The sequence below is a fragment of the Molothrus aeneus genome, chromosome 1 (genome assembly GCF_037042795.1).
Source record: "Molothrus aeneus isolate 106 chromosome 1, BPBGC_Maene_1.0, whole genome shotgun sequence".
Taxonomy (NCBI): Eukaryota; Metazoa; Chordata; class Aves; order Passeriformes; family Icteridae; genus Molothrus; species Molothrus aeneus.
This window is the reverse complement of record NC_089646.1, coordinates 105,980,885-106,000,461: the sequence shown is the minus strand read 5'-3', so window position 1 is coordinate 106,000,461 and position 19,577 is coordinate 105,980,885. Positions and strand designations below refer to the sequence as shown.

Sequence of the window (19,577 nt, the reverse complement as noted above, 5' to 3'; positions counted from 1 at the left end):
TGGCTGGGGATCTGCCTCAGAGGCACCAGCTCTGGCTGTTCCTGTGCTACTGCCCCATGAATAAATGGCTTTATGGGATGAGATATCTGGGACTTTGCCATGGGAAACCTGGTCTGAATGGGGTATGTGAGGAGTCAAGTGGGGACCCACCGGGTCACTGGAGCCACCCACCAAGAAGCAGTTTCAATCCCAGCAGTGCAAGTCTCTGGCATTGGAATGTGACCAGCAGTCTCTTGAGTAGTCAGACTGGATAGTTTCCTTAGCAAGAAAAAAAGTCAAAGTTTCTCCATCTAACAGAGTTCACAGATTTTCTAGGAACCATACCAGGTGACATGGGATCCCAGATTTGTTGTCAGATGGTCAAAAGTTTTACTGAGCAGATAGATAAGGATCAAAAAAAGCAATCTCATGTCTTCTAATAGCCAGGCCAGGATTAACCGAGTATAAATTGGATGCTGTTACCTTCAGAAGTATAACACTTCTTTAATGAACCAAATGTTATGCTTTGACATGATCTACAAAGTCCCATGCAACAGTCCTGCTGGGCACTTGCTCTTTAAATGACAGTAACAGTTGAGCACTCTAACCTGTGAATAATTTAGGAGTCCATGAAATATTAAACAGACTTCCAGATACATGAAAAAGCCTTCTGCTTATTGCAAAAAGGAATCTGATAATTGTTGTTTAGAGATGTCAGCCCTCTGTGCCTGTATTTTATGCTTAGCTATCCCCCCCCACACTGCTAAGATTTATTCTGAAAGTAAAAGAGGTTCATGAGACATCAAGAAAAGATGCCATTCTCATCTGTCAGTGTAAATAATTTTTACTTATCATCTCTGTTTATAGAGACAAGGACAATGAGAGCTCTGGAAAAGATGCACTGCCAGTCAGACTAGCAGCTGATCTCCCACTGCCTGAGACTGCCTGCTATAATTGATCAAGAGCTTTCAGATCCTAATGCCATTAGTGTTGCCAGAACAACTCCAGCTGCAATTTACAGGGAGAAGGAGCAAAAAAACTCCTGGAAAGATGGCTCTAATGGGTCAGCCTCCTTTTTCTCTCTCCAAAGATATTTAGCTGTCAGCATGCCAGCTCCTTCCCTGATGTTTTGCCCAACACAGAGTAGAAGTTCAAAATTTAAACTTACTAGCTTTTGGAGATTCATTTGTCAATTTCAATCTAAGGGAACAGGACAACTCATTTAAGAATGAGCAATAGTGGCTCTATAAAATTCATACATGAGATGATGAGTTTTGAAATGTCCTATTGTGAGGAAAAAAAAATTCAGATTTATGTGCCTTTCTGTAAAGCTAATATTCGCTTGGTTTCATTTTTTGTTCAATTTGTGAGAAGCAGGGAAAATGGGCAATGGTAAAGAAATGCAGGGATATTTCAGCTTCCCTGTCACAGGCTAAAAACAGATAGTTGTTCTTCCCCAGGCCTACAGAATGATACATGCTCATTTCTGATACATGCTCAGGAAAAGCACTCAAGATTGTTGACTTAATCAAAACTGCCCTGCATTCAAAATCTGTTGGGGAAGAAGAGGAAGGAACTCTGAAGGATGTAACAGAGTATCCTGCTTTGCTGTCTGCTTATTGCAACTATCCATATGGCAATTTAGATGCTCTCATTTCTCCTGTAAATATTGCCCTGTTTTCCACACCCACTAACCTGCCAAGTTACTGATGGCAGCAAGACAACCACACGAGCCCTTCTTTTCACCTCATTTTGCATATGGCTTTCTTACCCAGTTTAAATACTAAATATGAACAAAGATTGCAGAGTTTAGATGAAGAAGGCTATTGGGAATGCCAGGTCTGTGGACTAATTGATCATTTTGGTGAGATATTATTTGGGGTGATGATATTGAAAACCTCTTACTCATGGCATCATTGAACATATTGTCCTGGCCAGCATTTAGTTAAATCTGAAGTTAAATTCAGCAGTGACTTATCTTTAGAAACTGGATGAAGCTGGTTAGTAGCATTTCTGAGAAGGACACAAATTCTTTTTATCTAGTGACTTGCTGCTTTACTTAAGAAGAATGGTCTGTTTCCTGGGCATCAATCCATTTGATTACTCATGCTGCATTATTTCCTTTAGCTGGAGGCAAGTTTTGTCAGAGGAGTACCAGTATTTTTGTCAATACAGCAATATTCAGCAGCTACGCCTGCTGCAGGTAAATTTCTATCCACTTAATGAATTCAATGCCAGGAAGAAGAAAAGATGAGGTGAACTGGCCATCTTTATAAGGATGTGCACTATCTGATGCTTTGAGTTTTCTGTCCTGTAGCTCATCACCTCCAGCCCTGCTGTCAGTCAGTCACTGCAAGCCCAGGTCTGTATGCTCATGTAAGACTAAGCAGGCTGCAGTGCTGCATTTGTGTCCTACTGCCAGCTCTCCTCCTCCCCCAGGTCCTCCAGATTCATCTTCTGGACAGGACTTCACAGGAACTTGGAAGCTCTTAAAAGAATTCTTACAACATCACAAAAGATACCATCAGTATAGGTACAATTTCAATCTGTGGATGCTTTTGCCATTGATAAAAACAAGCCTAAAAAGTGCCTTTTCCAAAACACATTTTTAAATCATGAAGCATAATGGTGTGTGCCAAAGATAAAAAACAAACCACAGCGTCAGAACTGTAAACCCAAGGAACTGCAATACCTTTTATTTTTGGGGTGAAAACCAACATGGTACCTTCTTCCTCCTTTTTAACACCTCTAACAGTGACAGACATTGTCACTCTTCTTTTTTGAAATTGCTTAGGCTATACTAATGAGGACTGGATTGTTCTCACTTGGCTGCAAGCATACACAGACCATTTTTGCAGGGCAACACATCCTGCTGGCCACATGGAGCAACTTTGACATCTGTGAACACTGCCAGAGTTGTACCATGTCCTTGGGAGCTGATGGAGCCTAGAGAAGCTTCAGGAACAGGCAAGCGATGGAGAATTGTCTCCCTTCTCCCCTGCCCAGGATATCTGCTTTTTCCAGGGTAGGCAGAATTGAACCTGGTTCTTCTCCACCCTGGCTGGGGCCACATGGTCAGTCCACAGAGTGCCCTTGCACACACCAAGCTGGGGAGTGGGGTGGGCAGAAACCTTCAGGAATGTTCCCAGAGTCTGGCTGTAAGAGCTCCTCTTTAGGGACTTGAGTGTCCGGAGCATGACCTCCCTAACAGCTTAAAGGATAATATCTGCTGTGTCTGATCCCTGTCTCCTGTCTCAAAGGGCTGAAATCCAATTCACCTCAAACCATCTGGAACCCATCTCCAAACAAATAATTCCTTCAAGTCTTATTTAATCCATCTGCAAATGGCTTCACTCTTTGGTTTGCCATGACACAAAGCCCCTCTGAGGGCCCAGAGCGGGTCAGCATGAGGGTGTACACGCCTGCGTTGAGTGTGTGTGTGGTAGGACAGACACCTGCTGCTGACCTGAGGAATCTTCCCCTGTCCTGGAAGTGGAACAGTATCGAGGCTCAAGTCTGCTTGCTGTGAGATTCCACAGTGACAACCAACCTCTGACAGAGGAGGTGTGTGCCACAGCAGCTCAGGGGATGCACAAGGTGCACCTCTGATAAAAATGGCAGGTCGACACCTCCAATTTTCTGCCCATCTAAAGAACTAGATGGGGATTAATGCTTATCTGTGGCAAGGAAGAGATGAAATTGATACTGAGGCAGTTTCAACATGGTTCACAAAGTGGATCTTGCATCTTTTGGAATATTATATTTAAAGAAGAAAGAGGACTGCTTTATCTATTAATGTTTCCAATGCATTGAAAAATGAGAGGCAACTGCACAACCCAAACCTGCAGTACTAGCACTTGCCTCTAACCTGTGCATCACACAATGACTCTGTATGTCATAAAACCAAACATTCAGGAAACCTTTCTCTGTGTCTGTCCAATTAAGAATAGAGGCAATAACACTGTTACAAGTGTTTTCACATCACTACATCACTCCCCTTAGCTACCACTAAACCCTATCTATGGTCTGATGACTTTGGGCTGTAACATCAAGAGGTACTGAAGGGCAAGGAATGCCAGCAGCCAAGATGCTCAGCACCTCCTTCAGCTCCTGACTTGCAATGAAGCTTTCCCTTACATTGCCTTCACCTGGCTAAATCTGCTCTCACACTTGCTCTGCTGGTCTAGATACAGGAAGAAGAGTAAGCATTTAGGAAACTTATTCCAGGGACACCTCCAACTTCATCCCTTCATGTACAACTATGTCTCTCTTCCCAGACCTCCATTTGTATTGGTACAACCACTTAAAAATCATGGTTTAGAGGTTTCTGGGGAGGGTTCTTGCTGTTGTAGTTTGACCTTTGACCTCTGCATGGAGGGCAGGCAATTGAGGACCACAGTCTGGAATACACTTCTCACACCTCATTGGTGAGGGGTGATGCTGCCCCATCCACACAGGACAGGTACATAGAGTTGGGACTTCAGAAAGTGCCTTTTACCATGTTTTTATAATGGATCTGTTCCTGCAGACTGTATCTACCAGCATTGGTGGAGTACAGCTCTTCTGCACTGCCTCAAGTACAACATGGGCTGGCAGCCTCCACAAAACAGCTATGCCTGGAGATTTCCTCACTGGCCACAGTGCCTGTGAGTTGGAGCAAAGGTGGAGAAGCAGTAGCAGCTCCACTATGTGCTCCTCTCACACAGAACAGCTCCTCCTGCCTGCTCATCCATCCTACTCTCCCACTCCTGCTGGGGCTCTCTTCAGTTCCAATTTCAGATGTGCCCATGGCTCCCTGCAAGGACCTGTTTCTTTTCATTTACTACTCAGCGGTATTGGTAGAACACAAACCAGCTGGGACATCTTACCTGGGGACAGACATCAGCAATCCAGGGATTCAGAGAAAGCAAACTAAAGGATGCTGTCATTACAGTACTTCACAAGAGTATCCAGTGTCTCTCCCCCCTCCTACTTCACATCCAAAATGTGCAAGCAAGCAAGCCCTGTGCAGCCTGAACAGAGTGGCTACAGTTTATGCTATACTGCCTCATCTGTTCTTTGCACCAGCTGTTCCTGGAAGGAGGTGCCACTGAATTGTTTCTCTCTTCCTCTGATGCTCTGGAAGAAAGACAGAGGGCATTTTTTTTTTTTTTTTAAATCTTGGCTTTTTCAGCCAAGGGAACAGGGTTAGATTGTTGTGTACTGGCACTTGCTACCTTCTCATCCCGTGCTCTTCTTGCTGTGCAAGCACAGTACAAGACATGACAGGCTGAAATAATATTTAGTTTTGCAGCTGGGCTCGTTACTGCTTTAATTTAGAAGGTATAACCAGTCATCAAAGTTTCAAAATGTGTTTCATTTTCAATAAAGAGGCAATTTCCATGGGATGATGACCATAAAAGAATGACAGTGTACTCAAGAACAAAGAACAAATCTGCCAGTCTGTCAAGAATTTGCCTGACGTGTCATCACAGTTTAATTAAGGGAAAAAATTTACTGTAAGAGTGAGCAGACAGAGTCAACCTTCTGACAAAGGTGCTTCCTTTCCTTTGTGCATTAAAAATAATCTCCCTTTGTTTTGAATTACTGGTGCACAAGGAGATTGTGACAAATCACTCTCCAGAACTAAATAGATGGCTGGAAAGTATGAGCCAAATTTGTCTTTTATACAGTGGAAAGATTTGACTGTAGATGATTTGTGGATCTTCCAAACCCCCCTCAGTGTATCATCTGACTGTTTCCCACACATTTTGTGCTCTGAGTCAACCACAAGGACTTCTCAGGTCTCTGGCAAGTGAGCATGGTGGCGGTGCTATTCCCCCCTGTGCCAGGGTCACAGAGCTGCTGCCCACCAGCACTGCCCATCCCAGCCTTGCACTGCACCCAGCTGGCCATCACAGCCTGCCAGGCCACGTCCTCCAGCCAAATCCAGTTTCTTCCACTGCTGTGGTTTCAGTGGAAGAGCTAAAAGCCTTCTCAGTCTCTGGAGAGCTAGTTCATTCCAAAGGAACTTTGCTATCAGAGTTACAGTGTCTCAGCACGTCAGGGGATGCGAGGCAGCTGCACAGACGGCTATGAACCTGTATAAAATTGTCACCAAAATAATGCTTTCACTGACTGAATGATCTGACCAGTGACTAAAAGTAATAAATAAAAAAGTACTCTGTTTAAATCCAAGTATTTCTTTATAGTTCAGGAAATCTAGATACAGTAGCACTATGTTTGCCTAGGAGAAAGAGACAGCTAAGATAGCTTATACAATTAAAGTCATGCTGTCTAGAGTATTTGTTTTGTCAAAGATGAGTGGAACCAGAAGAAACAATAAAAAAGTGCATTTTTTCAAGAACATTGATTTCATGGGAGTAGTTTTCTCTAGCTTAATAATCAAAGATACCACAACACATATAAATAAAGTGGGGACCGAGAGCTGTAGTTTTAACCTCCACAAAGCAAATACACCTAAGAGCATTTATCTCTTCTCAGAGCAGACATGTAAAAGCATTAGGCTCCATCATGCTGTGTTCTGTTATCAGGTCTACATGCAGGCCCAGAAAGACTATGCAGTACACGTATGAATATACATACCCGACTTGGGTACAGTCTCGATATGGCAGCACTGAAAATATGCTACAGAAGGATCTTCTGCTGCTGATAAGGACTATTCTAAAATATAAAAGAAAATAAAAGAAATCAAAGACTAAAATTTAAAAATCCCACCACAATAAGCAAAGCAATAGATGTTACCTTTGAGGAATTTGCAATCACAAAACTTCCATAATGGACGATTTCTCCGTCCTCTTTTACATCTCGCAGATATTGTGCTACGGAGTCTTTACAGAAGTGCTGAAGCCTGTGCCACAGCAAATGAGCAGTGAATGAGTAGTAGAGCCCCATTCCCTCTACAGGCTTTCTAGGAAGACTATCTTGAATATGTGACTTGTAATCCAGGACAGATGCTTTCCTAGTGAAAGAAGTCTACCCACAGAGGCACAGGACCATTCTGTCAACTCACTACAATGGCTGAAACCCAACAGACAAACCCAGCAGCAACTCAGGTGATGCACACCAACAAATACCACTGATAGACACTCTGGCTGCTGGTTGTGACCTTTCTCTGCTAAAGCAAAGGACTCCCTTGATTGTCAGCTTCTTGTTCCTGAAATAGGCTTTATCCATAGGCTAGGTTTGCTATTATGTTTCCAGATCCTTTCACTGTTTTCAAGCTTCCCCTTTTGAGTCTTCTCCAGTTTTGCCCCATCACCTTTCTTGGTCTCCAGGCATTATCCCTGACCTCAGAAGTTGCACATCTTCCAGTCTTACCTTTAAGATCAGCATCTAGCCATGACACTCTGCCAGCCTCTGTACTCAATAATCACATTAGCCCTCTTGATTATGATGTTGCATTGATACTCAGGCATAACTGACCCCACAGCTCCCATCTGTCTCAGTCAATGTCAGGACTGAATCCCTCCTCCTCTAAGCATGGCTAGCCTTTGCTCCTCATAGGCAGTTAGCCAAAATTTGGCTACATGAAATCATACATCATCTGCCTGCAGAGAGCTTATCTCAGAATCCAGGACAGTCTTAGAGCAAATGCCTTGTATTTCTAACCAGTCTCCAAATCTCTGCAACATCTGCAAAGTCACTGTGTGATACTGTCCTGGTTTCAGCTCAGATAGAGTTCATCTCCTTTAAATCAAATAGCTTGGAGCAACCTGTCTGTTACACAGCCACACTGCTGCCTTCAGCCATCAGGCTCTGACATATTAAGCAACATCAAAACCACTTCGAAGTCAAGACCCGCTTCCCATTAAACAGAGTAGGATGCTAGCAGCTACATTATTAAAGTTCTGGGAGATGGAGATTTGCAAGAAGCCAAGAGAAGCTTGGTCAAGAAGTAAGATATAAAATGCCAATAAGTAACTGCTTACAAATAGACCCTTTTTCCTTATTACCATCAGGACAGTGAGAATTGTACCATTGTACAACTGACCCTTCCTCCCTCTAGAGCTGGCTAACAGGCTGCACCATGTCAAATTCCTCTAAGACATGGTGACAGCAGTTTGTGATGTTTTCTGACCTCATTAGTGTTAGAATTTTCTGATATCTTACCTTTCTAAAAATCTCCACTTGTGGTGAAAATGCTAGGACCTACCACTACATTGGCTGTCAGGGCTACTGCACTTCCTTGCTACACTCACCAACATTAATTCTTCTGACATTGTGTTCCACAGATCTGTATGTGAGGATTTAACCTGAATTTTTCATCCTTTGTCCTGCACTGGTCAAAGCTGGACAACAAACCCTGGCAAGCTCCTTTGCTCTTTGCTGTCTGAAAACCAGCACATGCACCTATGAATCTCATACCAGTTACCCTGTTATTAGAACACTGTTTCCTTAAGGGACCAGCTTAGTCATCGTTCTTGGAAAAGGTTTAGCTCCCCAAGAGAGCTGCTGCTGTAATCCTTGGAAAAATGCAGAATGATCGATTTTCCTTCTCCTGGATTACTCCGTTATGGCAATCCTATTTTTTTCCTTAAAATCCCGTTTGAAAGCAAAGAGGGATTTACCCTTTAATGAAGAAGGGTTTCTAATAATAAACACACATAGAGCTTTAGGAAGTTCTCCTGCAGCAGATGAAGCACAATTTCATTGTTGTCTGAATGCTGTAACACTCCTTACCTAAGGGAAATCTCAGATCCTTCAAGATGGTCTCATGGTGCGGCACTGAGTTACAGAGCAGGGAGAAACAATTTTTCCCCATTTGAAAACAGCAATCCACAAGCAAAAAAACCCTGGCATATGATTAATTTTGTGCTTGCCACTGCTTACTGCTGAATGGTTGCTACTCACAACAGCTTGCTTGTTCACTGGAAGCCTTGTTTGCTGATGTATGAAACTTGGCACAGGTTTCGAGGCTGACATCAGAAAGCATCCTTTAATTCGGAAAACCACAGTACCCACTAAGAATATTATCCCCCTCCCTCTGGCTGCTTCTGGAAATACAGCTCCTCCACCAACGCCCTACACCTCCCTAAAAATACCACTCAACTCTCTTAATACTTAAAAGAAAAACAAACTGGTGCTTCCATGTCCACAAGCAAAGACAACAGTAGGAAGTTACCATAGAACTGTGTGTATCAGAAGGAATCAGACAAGAAAGGAAATAAAAAGCACCAGCCCAGCCTCTATTTTTTTCAGATTTCTTTCCCTTGGGACCCAAGTATTGCCTCTTTTTCCATAAATCAGCAGATCCTCTTTACACAAAGATCTCCCAGGCAGAGCACGAGAGAAGCCCACAGCCTCCACTGCTAGGATGCCACAAAACCTCATCTGCAAAGCTGCCAAGGGAGAGTGATACAAAACAGCTTTAGGAGCTGGACTGGAAAGGAAGCAGGGAAAGCAGTGGCCAGACACTCATCATGGAGGGATAAAAAGGCATTTTATGTATAGGTCTGATGACATGCATGGAAGCAAAAAAATTTCTGAAGGCCTACAATGGTTTGCTGGGGCAGAAAGTCCAGAAACTTGTCACAAAGTATGCTTTGGAGAAGAAGTCAGGGTGGAAGTCCGTTGCTGTTAAAGAAAATCCAATTATTGCTTATAGGAGAAAAGTATTTTCCTGGATTTCAACTCTTCAACAAAGGGCATCTATGATCCTGCACACCTCTGAAGGAGTTATCTCAGAAGCTGTGTGAGAATGTTCACATGCCTTGATTCCAACTGTGCCACCTAGACATGTTTAAAACCACTTCACAAAAAGGTTTTCATTCTTTAATTCTCACATTTCACTGAAAAGTTGTACTAGTTATTATAGTTCAGAGCAACCATTATTTTACAAGAGAATTCTGACAATGTGCAAAAGGCTATAAAAGTAAGCTTCCAATTTCTTAAATTCTTTTATACTGCAAAAAACCTTAATGAGCACAAAGCTCTCAACAGAATCAGTAATTTGATAGACTTGAGGAATAATGTCTGCTTTTCCCAGCATCTGTCTAGGTTTGATTGTGTTCCACCAAAAGGCTGCCATCAGGCAATGCATTATACATCATATATACCATTCATATGTGGAATATTGCAGTCTCTTTTCTCATTCCTGATTGATGATTTTTGACTGCCAGGGCTCTGTTGCCCTGCACACAAAGGTGAACATGCAAAACATGGATGCTGCCAGGGTGGCAGCCTTCATTTTGGAGTGTCAGAAGTTCAAGGGCAATTAGAAGGTGGCTGAGAGTTATTATGAACCATGAGGGTGCTGCCAATCATTAATCTCTTAGCCTGCATGTGTGTGCAATTAAGAGAGCAGCAAAAGAGATATTTCATGATGGTGTTTGGCCTTCACTCATGTATTTGCTAACAAAAAAACCTGAGAAAGCAATGGCATGGGGGTGGGAGACGAACGTTGTTTTACTGCTTTTTATACCTGCTATATATGATAATTCTGGAGTCCTTCTTGTCCCATTCTCACCAGTAACTGTTTGTCCAGCTGGCTCAGGTTGCCATTTCAGTGGCTCATTTTTGCTAATCCTCTGCTTCAGTGTTTATGGAGGACATCACCAATAAACCTGCTGAGTAAAGTGTGTAAAACCATATGCTGGTGCCTACCTGTGCTAGTTTGTATGTCAGGGTTGACTGGTCTTTGTCTTTAAATGGGAGATTTTATTTTATGCTGTTTTACAAGACTGCTTTGCTAGCCTAGTCTAGGAACCCTAATTTCCCAACTCCTTTAATAAGCCACGACCTAGAAATCCAAAGAAACCGGTTTAACCAGTGATCAGAACTATCAACAGGAAGCTTTACAAGGACTCACTGATTAAGCTCCAGTCTGTGTATTTTTCCGTATGAGCTTTCTCTCTGTGCTAAATAGCTGAACTCTTATTTTAACCACAGTAGGTCCTGCCTTGCTGCAGGACTGCCAAAGGCTGGACCCAGAGCATTGCTGCTCAACACATGTCACCCCTGAGGCTGAGAGGGGAAGAGCTCTCAGTGCCACAGGACAAGGACACATCACCTTACAGACTGAGAGATGCAAATAAAGGCAGCTGGATAGAGGAGCCCTGAGCTACAATTCACACTGCAGTTTTCTTTGCTCTGACACAGTCACAGGCCAGTGAAACAACTTCTGAAAGTGCTGGCTATTTTAAAGCCCAGTCATCAAATTCACCAATAACCCAAAAATATATTCAGTGTAGATATTTTCAAAGCTGGGTTCCTCATCTTAAGTGAAAGACTGACATACTGTGACAGAAGGATCAGGGGTTTTGGAGGGAGCTCAGAGCCTGACTCCAGCCCAGCTCAGCACCTGCATCCTGCACAACCATGCATGAGCCACCTGGGACAAGGTCTCAGGCATGGAAAGGAGTCCCAGGAGGGTTTTCTATCCATCACAAGACCTGTGCTCCTCTGAGTCACAGGCAGCTGGGGAGGACACCAGCTTCAAAGGTCTTAACGTACTCAAAAACCCTATTGAGTTTAGGATGAATACACAAAGCAGATCCACCTGTATTTCTAGAGGTCCTTTTAATCCAGAATGCCTATTAACTCCAGTGACTACATCCAGGCCCCTGGGAAAAACAGTCTGTACTCAAATTACTTACTGCTAGACATAGGGGTGACACAAAGTGTTAACTCTGCATTTTATTTTTAGCTAGCATCACTGCGGCTCTACGACCATAGGATGAAAACTATTGCCAAAATTGTGTCTCTCATTCTTATTGTATTTGTATTCTAGATAAAGAGATCTTTATTATGATTGTGGAAATATTCTGCAAAACTGTGTCTGCTGATAAAGATAAGAAGCCAGTTGAATAACAGAAGCTTTCTCCCAGCTTTCTTAGCAAGAAAAATATTCAGTTACATTGTCAGACATAATGACTGATTTTTGAATTAAGGTAAAATATTGCATATATGCTACAAATACTTCTTTGCAAAACATCGAGAAAGGAGTTTACAAATCAAATGTTTGTTCATTCTTTTGCAGGTATTATTTCTATCAAGTTTATGCCTAGATTTTATGCACACATCTCAGAAATTTTTCTCTGTGGAATTTGCATAATACCTCATAAGTATATTTTGCTATAAGAAATTCCCAGAGCATATATCTACTTGTGCTCAAAATGGACTAAAATTAAACACTGCTTTTCAGTGTTTGATTCCACACATGTTTCTTATAAAGACAATAATCAGCAGCTAGTCAGACAATAGTCAACAGTTCAATAGTTCTGCATGTGTCTGTTTGATACTAAAGCTGGGTCTAAAAGCTGTTTCTAAAATCCCTCAGGGCCACCTTGCACAACATTCATGCTGATTACTACCTTTCACTGCATTCAATCATATGTGTGAGAATAACAGTGAAGAAAATTTTTCTTGAGCCAATTAACACCTATCAGAATTCAATTCATAACACCTGTGATTCAATGCAATGTTAGAATTTCTACTGACATGGTTCCATATGTCTGATGGAAATCAAAGGCTACAGGCAGAAAAATCAGTCCAACAGAGCATACATGGTTCTCAGCCATGGTTCTCAGTTTTATGAGAACAGGCATGTGCAAGGGTCAGCTCTCACTGGGGTAGTTTAGCCTATGTGCAACCTATTCAGGTGGCCTAGTTCAAAATTACTCAGATTTGGAAGAAAAAGAGTAAAAAAATCATGAAGCACAGGGAGAAATTGTCATTGGAAAAATCAGAGAGGACAGGTATGTTCTTTATAAGCAGGGAGGAGCCAGTTTAACTTCTGAGCTGGATGACACCACAGAAGAGAACCCATTTTGCTAATGGATACACCTTCAGCTATGGGAATAGGCCTTTGAAGGAAACCAGGTCTCAGCCAATGGCTGCTGCACAAGTCCCACCAGTGCCTGTGGCTGTAACCTGGGCACATCCCAGTTCAGGGCGTGCTGCAGACACAGGCACACCTCTCACACATCCCCTGGAAGCCTCTCTGCCTACATCTGCCATGGAAACTAGGATCCCATGCCTCATCTTGCCACAACCATCCTTGGCTGTGCATTTACCAGCAAGCTGTATCCACTAAGAGATGTTGGCAGTATCCTTGAACCATTGCTAAACTTGGTCCAGGCAGTTTCAGTTGTGTGCCCCTCTCACATTTAGAACCTGGCAACATCCTTGAAGAAACACAACCAGATTATGCTTAGTTTGCTCCAACATCATCACAGATTTTCCTTTTTTTCCAGGTTATTTGCATTAGGGAGACACAGGTCTTAAAATCTGTGGGCTAGCACTTCCATTGACACATACTTCCCTGGGGGACAGAGCATGCACTGCAGCCTGCACCCTCAGGGATTACTTGGCAAGGACCATTGGGTGGTGAGTGGCAATGGCTGTGCTGCTGCAGGGGGATGCTGATCCTGCCCCTTCCCTCACGTCCCAGGGGTTGCCTCTGCAGAAGCAGCCCCTGCAGGCACAGTACCTGCCATTTCTGGTATCGTGCTGCCGCATGTTCTTGATAAAATGAACCTTCTTAAAGTTCTTTGGTCTGGGTGATCCTGAGAGTGTCCGACATCTGAAAAATAAATCAGTTGCAAGGGAGGGGAGGGAGAAGAAAAAAAAAAAGTTCTCAGTTCCCTGCTGTACCGCCAAGAAGCCTACACAAAAGCAGGAAGGAAAGACGAGACAAATGATTCAAGCCACCCTGTGTTAGGAATCAGCAAGAACAATAAAGACAATAAGTCTGGAAACGCGACAGCTCAAACAAAAAAAAATATTTAAAGTAATAATGAGAAAAGGCACCATCCCCCTCCCTTCATGCAAAAAAAAAAAATCATATAATAATCTCAGCAAAGTAGAACCTCCTGTAATCTGCCACGACAGCTAAGCCCAAGCTTTCAAAAGAAAAAAAATTAAACCAAACCAAAACCTAGTAAATATGCAACTTTCCCCGCTCGCACCAACACCCACGCTTTTGCATGCTCCTCAGCTATTGATAAAGGAGCCATTGAGGGAAGTTCTTTCTTGTTTTAATTTTAGAAAGATTAAAAATCTCCTATTTGCAAAGATAATTCCTATTTGATTTTAACTCTAAATATTACTTTTCACATTCCTGACAGTATACAAAACAATTGAAAATAAAATAAACTACCCCAGGAAAAAAAATAATCGTTCTTCAAAACATTAAGCCTTAAATCTATTTTACATCTGAATGTGCTTTATAAATTGCAGTTACAGAAAGAAATTGCCAGAGGGAGGAGAGATGAGACAAACAGCAATATCCTCCCCCTGCCTTCCACCCTTGCTCTTTCTAATCAGCTGAAACCACAGCACATGTGAAAGCATTCTCTGTTTCATCTCAGGCCTGTTTTGTTGCAGGGTGAGGCAGAGCTCCCTTGCAAGCACTGGAGATGAGTCCTGTGCTCTCAGCACAGCCAGGGCTGCACCGTGGCTGCTACATCCTCTGTGGCACCTACGGAACCAGCATCCTCTGCTGGTGCACTGGTGAGCTTCCCTAACCCATCTTTTCCATCCTCTCCCTGCACAGGCAGAGTTCAGCAGCTCCTCAAGCCCATGAGGTCATTATCTTGGACTGAAACCACAGACCACTGTGCCAGTCCCTACCACTGTACCCAAACACCATCGTGCTGCACGGGCACACCCCAAGAGGGGCACCCCATCACTTTGCCATTTCTGCCTTCCTCCTGCTAGTAAAGGCCTTGAGATTCCCTCACCCTCTGATTGCAATTAGCCTTGTTAGATTCTTCACAGGAAAATGGCACCAAGAGAGACATTCTACCACCAATTCTGCAAATTAGCAAGTAAAAATACTGCCTGGCAAACCATACTTTGTTTATATCTTTTACCAATTATACATATTTGAATCACTTATGGGAACACTTCATAACATGCTGGTAAGCATGCAACAGTGAGCTTTGTAAAAATAATCAAGCTTTGGTAATAAGCCAATTGGTACAGCCTCTGCTATTCTTTGCTTCGAGGTAAGGAGAGACAGCCAATCTGCATGTGGATAAAGAAGGCTGCAGGCTAAACACCAATATTAACCAGCTGAATTACAGGTCCTAAGATAAAGAGGCAGTCAAACTTGGGCTGCTGTCTTGCGGAACAGCTGACCTGGAAGTATTCCATGCGCTGGTCAGATTACTGACCAGCCAGTTTCTGACCTGTTAAGCAGTTGCTCCATTTTCCATCACCCCAGAGGACTGCCTAGAGACTAATTGCTGTGGTCCCCAGAGGAGGAAGCTGTGGTCTCCCAGAAGCACAAATCAAACCACACTGAAGTGGCCAATATAACAAGGATGGGAGCAGTTTTATTAGTGGGGTAGCAGTCACAAACCTACCAGCCAACACACAGACAGCAATGCTGGTAACCAAAAAATAAGCTTGCATGTGCTGAGAGAATAGACAGTAAACCTTCATTAAAAATACTAGCCTTCAAAAACTTTCTGTATTAATCCATCTGTACATACTTTTTAAATGTACCACAGATGTTCGGGTACTACTAGCTAGTCATTCATATTGGTGACAACAATACTTTTCTATTAGTCAAATCTGGCATTTTAATTCCTGACATTTCATCTAAATACTGCCTTTTTGTTTAATGACCTAAAGCCAGGGAATGTGCAATTCCTATCAGCCACCACCTTGCAGGGCGTGTGAAGTTTCAACACTTTTACTCGCTATGAAGGATATCTTAATGTGAAGACCCAGCTAGTTTTCAACATGAGGAGGGAGAGCAAGCCTGCCATGCATGTGCTTTAGAGACAAGAAGCCAGAGAGAGAGTAAATAAAATGACCTCCGCAGTGGGGCATTTTCCTCGATGTCCTCCAGAGTCTCCAGAGAAGATCGCTGGGAGATCAGCCGACGTCTGCAGAGAAAGCAGAGCACAAAACATCACTGCTGATTAGAGGGCACAAGGAAGTCCTCAGAGCTGTTACTGAATAAAGATCACAAACTGTCCTTCACTAGCCAAGCCACGCCTTTGGATATTAATAAATTTTGTTCCGTTCTGCTTATCTTAATCTGTTTGATTCCACCCAGAAGCAAACTTACTCCATACAAGCTGCTACAGCACAGCAGAAACTTCAGCTTTGCAACAGCTCCTCCTCAGTTTGTGCTTCCCTTCCTTCAAGGGTTTAACACCCATCTAACACAGTCCCACATATGCTGCAGTACAGCTGGCAACGTTACAAGTATAGAGCTCTGACAAAATAATGCAGACGTAGATCCACAGAGACTGCCTGTCCTTCACACTGCCACAGGGGCACTTCTCTTTGCCCCTTGCACTTTATACAAAGTAAGTGCCACTTGTTTCTCCATTATGTCCATCTCATCACTCCTGTGAGGAGTGTCTGAAGTGAGAGGAAAATGATAGTGCCAGCAACACTGGTTATAAAGCAGCAGTTTAAACAAAAGCTCTGACCATCCCCATGAGCAGCACAGGTGAGCTAAGCTCTGCTTTAAACCATTTTCCTATGTCTGAGTCACATCCTTCCTCCACCTTCAAAGAAATAATTATGGAAATCTTAGCATTACAGGTTTTCTGTCTGTTCTAGCATGCAGGGAAGATACCCCAGTACAGGCTTTGTTTTAGCAGCCATTGCTGCTGCACAACCTCCAAACACCCTGACAGCAGCACAAAACAAGAACTGCACCCAACCCTCCACAAAACCACAGTAAATACCATAAATGAATGTGTAAGACATGGCCCACCCTCAGGCACACAAAGAGAAATTAAGCTGGCAATCATTGAAGCTACTCCGTCGTCGATGGGCGTCAAAGCAGCTGCAGCAGCCAGCAGAGCCGTGGCACTGTGCCCCTGCACCCGGCTGGCAGGAGCTGTGCCAGCACCCATCAATCCCCAGGGCCATGGCTGAGGCACAGAGTACCTTCCAGGTATGAATGACAAAAGTCTTCAAAGACTATCACTGTTTCTTGCCCAATTCCCACTGAGCTGCCTTACTCCCTTCATCGGCAAGCAAAGAGTTTAAAGAATGTCATGAGCACTCCTATATGCTTGAAAGGTGCTCATTAATTTATTTCTGGGCTGCATTTTCACAATAAATTGTTTTTTCTGTTGCCAGTGTAAGCAGTTTCTAATCCTTCCTGCAATTCCCTTACCCCTCCAGTTGTGCTGCTACAACTGTTCCTGCAGCCGTGCTGCAAATCTGATTACCAAAATGTTTTTCAGTTCAAAATAACCCTGAGATTCAGTGATTCCATTTGTTATTAATTCAAACACCAAATTTCCATTACTAACCCAGAGACAACAAATTTCAGGACAATTTTAATGAGCATGCAGCTTCTTCTGTCCTTAGAAAATCATAGAAAACCCCTCAAACAATTTATAGATCAACTAAGCGTGAAGCATAATCCTCTTAGGAAAAATATGCAAACCTAAATCCCCTCAGGCTTTGTCTAAACTAGGATTTTAGAAGACCTGGTGCAAGATAGGATACACCTTCAAAATGCTAAAAAAAAGAGCCTACATTTCAGGATGTGCTGGCATAGACAAGGAAGATACCAAACACCTGTCTCCTGCACCCATGGGTGCTCCCACAGCTCCATCCATAATCACAGAGGACACAGGAATGCTTCTATTGGGAGAAATTCAGATCAGGAGGAGCTCCACCTCCTTTTTCAGTTTCACTGATCCATAAGCAAAAGCTGGAAGTTTCAAGTACCAGCACCACTGGTAGATGACGTGGCAGATGATAGCTGTGGGCTTTTTAATACCTCTTTATACATCATTAGCTTAATAACACAAATAATGGCATGCTCCCATCTTGTGGTGTTACAACACCAAAAGCATTCTTGGCATGTTGTTAGTCAAAGGGAGATAAACAATGGTACAACCTTGCCACCTTCTTCATACTAGATTTATCAAATTAGTCATGCAGTATCTCCTGTAGATGCCAGGTGCTAGTACAGCACCAGGTGCATATTCCAGCTGCCACTGAAGCCTTTTTCCAAGAGTCTCCTTGCCCAAAGTTATGCACCATCCTCAACTTCATAGCTGATAGTTTGTCAGACACAGGTTTGAATATCCTAAATTTGCATCTGTCATTAAGGCAGCTGCAGTGGGTGGCAGGAGCACACACAACTGCATTTCACCAGCTGGTCATCCAGCTGCCTGCTGGGGTCCTCTGCCTTCCCTCACTGCTCTCAGCTTCTTAAACCTAGCACCAGGGATGCTGCCTCCTGATTTTTGCTTGCTAACCTCGAATGCAGCATAGGCTGGATGGGAATCACTGCCACCCCTCATGCCAATTTTCACCAGTGCTGATTTTGCAGTGTTTTGGGTACCTTACATGGCAAGTGAGTTGGCACAAAGGAGTGGGAGAAACTCTTTGTTCACCCAAACTTGGGAAAGGAGCACTTATACCTGAGCTCCCTCTCAACTAGGGCATGATACAAGCATAACTGGATAAATCCATCCAGGAAGAAAGGAAGAAAACACACATAAAAGGCACTGACACAGGTAGCAGTGAGAACAAGGATATCCACCCCAGCCCCCAACCCAGCTGAAAACTGCCACATCTTTCACCTCTCCCCAGAATTATTAGTTTTAATCACTTTAACTCCTTGCACTGTCAAAGGAGCACCAGAGAGGTGGATTTGGAGACTCTGTTGAAATCAGTTCATACTATACAGGAATCACATTCTCTTTTCACCAAAGAAGCTCAGCTGCAATGAAAGATATACAATTATTCCACTTTATCTTAAATCTTTATTTCAAGGCCTAATTAAGATGACCTAAATACCAGTATTTTATAAGCTTTCCACAGCTGGATATTATACTAGAAATGCCAACTAATGAACCTACCTGCTGTGAACAAAGTCACATCCTGTGCCACACACAGAGGAAAAAAAACAATTCTGGAAAAGGAAAGCTTTTGAAAGGATCTTCCAGGAAATACAAGAAAAATCAGTTTTCCACCGACTTCATTAAGAATTAATCGCCTCAACTGGTGTTTAGTATTTAAATTAATCATCTTTCTCTCTTCAGGCAAGCAGCCAGGATTTGTCTATAGAACTCCTAAAAGGGTTATTTTTCAAAAATTGATTAGCATGCTATAGCAGCTGGTATATGTAGACACTTGCACTGAAATAACGCAAACTGTTTCATACCACACATCACCATCATTCTGATGTAAAGCTGTGTTGATACCTACTTTGTGTTTAAAAATGCCCTATTTCAATAATAATTATGGGAAAATCGTTCTACTGTGGAGGAAGAATATATGCAGAACAAAACAAAACAGCACTGTGTGACTCACACAGGATTCAGGCTTTGGGGTAAGTCTCTAAGCAGATGCAATTTCAATACAAAATGCTTTAAAACTTTTGTAGACTAAATGTCAAACTAACACAAAAAATACAATTGACCTTAATAACCAAGTTAAAGATGTTTCAACAAAAATGTTAATTTCTCCTAGTCCATAGAAAGCCTTAAAAACTTCCTCCTAGTTTTATCACCACATTCAAGGTACACCAAACTCACTCCCTACAGAAAAAGGCAGTTCAGTGCTGGAAAGATGACGACCTCCTCATTCTAAGCATCAGCCCTTGCAGAACAATGGTCACAATCCCATGCAACTTACAGACTTTTTTTGTTTAAAAACCA

General features: G+C 42.8%; 1 protein-coding gene across 1 annotated transcript in view; it reads right to left on the bottom strand.

Annotated features, from left to right (window-relative positions):
• The window catches only part of CABLES1 (Cdk5 and Abl enzyme substrate 1), a 69,768-nt gene that overhangs the window by 20,312 nt on the left and 29,879 nt on the right, over positions 1 to 19,577 (bottom strand). Inside the window, exons 2-4 of the mRNA XM_066562413.1 lie at positions 15,747 to 15,818; positions 13,412 to 13,504; positions 6,565 to 6,642 (exon numbers count right to left, since the gene is read on the bottom strand). Of these exons, the coding sequence (XP_066418510.1) occupies positions 6,565 to 6,642; positions 13,412 to 13,504; positions 15,747 to 15,818 (243 nt within the window). The remainder of the gene's footprint in view (positions 1 to 6,564; positions 6,643 to 13,411; positions 13,505 to 15,746; positions 15,819 to 19,577) is intronic.